At 37.0% G+C, this 806-nt stretch overlaps 1 protein-coding gene across 1 annotated transcript in view; it reads left to right on the top strand.

Moving 5' to 3' along the window:
* henmt1 (HEN methyltransferase 1) overlaps window positions 1-806 on the top strand; it is a gene marked incomplete at its 5' end in the record, with an annotated part of 11285 nt that overhangs the window by 8314 nt on the left and 2165 nt on the right. The window contains 2 exon segments of the mRNA XM_014000447.1: window positions 72-179; window positions 258-415. Coding sequence (XP_013855901.1) covers window positions 72-179; window positions 258-415 — 266 coding nt within the window.

The raw sequence follows: 806 nt of genomic DNA, 5'->3' as shown, positions 1-806 counted from the left end.
CTCTTAAACGGATCTGATTCAAATCGGGGAAACATTTGGTTTAATGGTTGGGAACTATTTTTGCTGTCAGCGTGTGAAGAGGAGGTGGAGGCTCTCATGGACTATAGTGGAAGAAGAGACGACAAGGAGCTGCTCTGGACCAGTGATCCAAAACAACCAGAGTTCGGCACATTAAACAAGTGGGTCTCATTTGGAAACAATCCATCGGAGGCCAACTTTTACCAATGACTTTTAACTGATCATTTCCCTGGTTTTAGTGTCGTCTCTGTGCCCCTGGCTGCGCTGTGGTCCTGCTGTCCCAAAGTCGGCGAGCTGAGCGGAAGTCTGGGAAATCTCCGACATCTGCTGATGGATGAGCCTGAAGTTCAACTGAATCAGGATGGATCTGCTGTACTTGTAAAATATCAAGAACAAGGTACTTTTTATTACTTTTAGTCATTTATTAAATGCTCAAAGTGGAATTTTATTAAATGTAGAGTTAAATTTTTAATACTGGACATGTAGCTCCTCATACATTTACACATCAGACCTTACAGTCTCTTATTAGTTTATTTGTAAGCTGCAGTCTTTGAGCAGATTACTCATGCTGGAAGAGAAAAGGTATTTTTAATTTTATTTTTCATAGGATGATTGATTTTTATTTTTTTTTTACTGCCCTTTCATTTTATTAAGTTATGTATTTATTGTTTTTGCTAAGGCGACTCGTATTTTCATATGTAGCACAACAGTTTTCAACATTCTGTATGATAGATGTTCACTTTAACATCCTGCAAATAAAATCTTTGAATAATAATAATAATAATAAT

This window comes from Austrofundulus limnaeus, unplaced genomic scaffold (genome assembly GCF_001266775.1).
Source record: "Austrofundulus limnaeus strain Quisiro unplaced genomic scaffold, Austrofundulus_limnaeus-1.0 Scaffold3112, whole genome shotgun sequence".
NCBI lineage: Eukaryota > Metazoa > Chordata > Actinopteri > Cyprinodontiformes > Rivulidae > Austrofundulus > Austrofundulus limnaeus.
Note: the sequence above shows the minus strand (reverse complement) of the source record. Positions and strands in the feature narration are given on the sequence as shown.